The 1,544-nt window shown below is 36.1% G+C and overlaps 1 protein-coding gene across 1 annotated transcript; it reads left to right on the forward strand.

The window, feature by feature from the left end:
- On the forward strand, positions 1-1,101 carry sid1 (secreted immunoglobulin domain 1; the record flags this gene model as incomplete). Its single annotated transcript, XM_084066997.1, has 2 exons — positions 1-40; positions 599-1,101. The coding sequence occupies 2 exons, from the start codon at positions 1-3 to the stop codon at positions 895-897; spliced, it is 339 nt and encodes a 112-aa protein (XP_083923123.1). The 3' UTR covers positions 898-1,101.
- Between the last annotated feature and the right edge of the window lie 443 nt (positions 1,102-1,544).

The following is a 1,544-nucleotide window of genomic DNA, read 5'->3' on the forward strand; positions in this document are numbered from 1 at the left end:
ATGAAAGCATCATGTATGTTCCTCTGTGTCACACTGTGTGGTGAGTTATTATTATTATTATTATTATTATTATTATTATTACTATTATTATTATTATTATTATTATTATTATTATTAATATTATTATGAAGAGTAATATTATGACCTGTACAGCACTATAGCAGACACTGTTATTATTATTATTATTAATATTAATATTAATATTGTACAGCACTATAGCAGACACTGTTATTATTATTAATATTAATATTGTACAGCACTATAGCAGACACTGTTATTATTATTAATAATATTAATATTAATATTTTACAGCACTATAGCAGACACTGTTATTATTATTATTAATATTAATATTAATATTTTACAGCACTATAGCAGACACTGTTATTATTATTATTAATAATATTAATATTAATATTTTACAGCACTATAGCAGACACTGGTTTGAGTTCACAGGAATGGATGTTCCTACTTAAAGGGTTATTTCACTTTAAACATGCTCACCCAGATTGATTCAATATTTACATATTTGATATTTATTTGATCAGACATGATATTAATTTTGTATTGTGTGTTGTGTGTATTTTGCGTTGTGTAGTTGCAGGTGCGGGGACGGAGCCAGTGGAGACGGTGTCAGTCAGAGCAGGAAGTGATGTCACACTGAGGTGTCCCGTGTTCATTGGCTCGTCTGGCAGTGTGAGCTGGTACCGACACCACGAGGCCACGCCCCCTCAACTGCTGCTCTCCTATACTGTGACCTTCGACCCCTCTGTGACCTTTGGTCCAGGGGTCAGTCCAGAGAGGTTCCGCCTCCATGCTGATGGTTCGCTGCTTCTGATTGGTTGTGAGGAGATGGACTCAGCTGTTTACTACTGTGCAATGATCTCTGACCCCTGATGGCCGCTACCGGATACATTAGCATCTTTCTGCCCGTCGTCCAATGAGACACAAACTACTAAACCTCCAATGAGACACAAACTACTAAACCTCCAATGAGACACAAACTACTAAACCTCCATGAATTCAAGGCTTCATGGGGTGTAATTGATTTTTTAAAAAGTCATATTTTGGGTGAACTACTCCTTTAACATTCAGTTGTAGTTTGTTTCTCTGAGTGTATTTTCCTCTGTGAAGGTTTACGTTGGTTTGATGTTTATGAGTAAAGATGTCAGTAAACTTCTGTTGTCTCCTTGGTTTGATGAGTAAAGATGTCAGTAAACGTCTGTTGTCTCTTTGGTTTGATGAGTAAAGATGTCAGTAAACGTCTGTTGTCTCTTTGGTTTGATGAGTAAAGATGTCAGTAAACGTCTGTTGTCTTCTTGGTTTGATGAGTAAAGATGTCAGTAAACGTCTGTTGTCTCCTTGGTTTGATGTTTATGAGTAAAGATGTCAGTAAACGTCTGTTGTCTTCTTGGTTTGATGAGTAAAGATGTCAGTAAACGTCTGTTGTCTCCTTGGTTTGATGAGTAAAGATGTCAGTAAACGTCTGTTGTCTCCTTGGTTTGATGAGTAAAGATGTCAGTAAACGTCTGTTGTCTCCTTGG

This window comes from Gymnoscopelus microlampas (assembly GCF_963454915.1).
Source record: "Gymnoscopelus microlampas genome assembly, chromosome: 9".
In the NCBI taxonomy this organism is placed as follows: domain Eukaryota; kingdom Metazoa; phylum Chordata; class Actinopteri; order Myctophiformes; family Myctophidae; genus Gymnoscopelus; species Gymnoscopelus microlampas.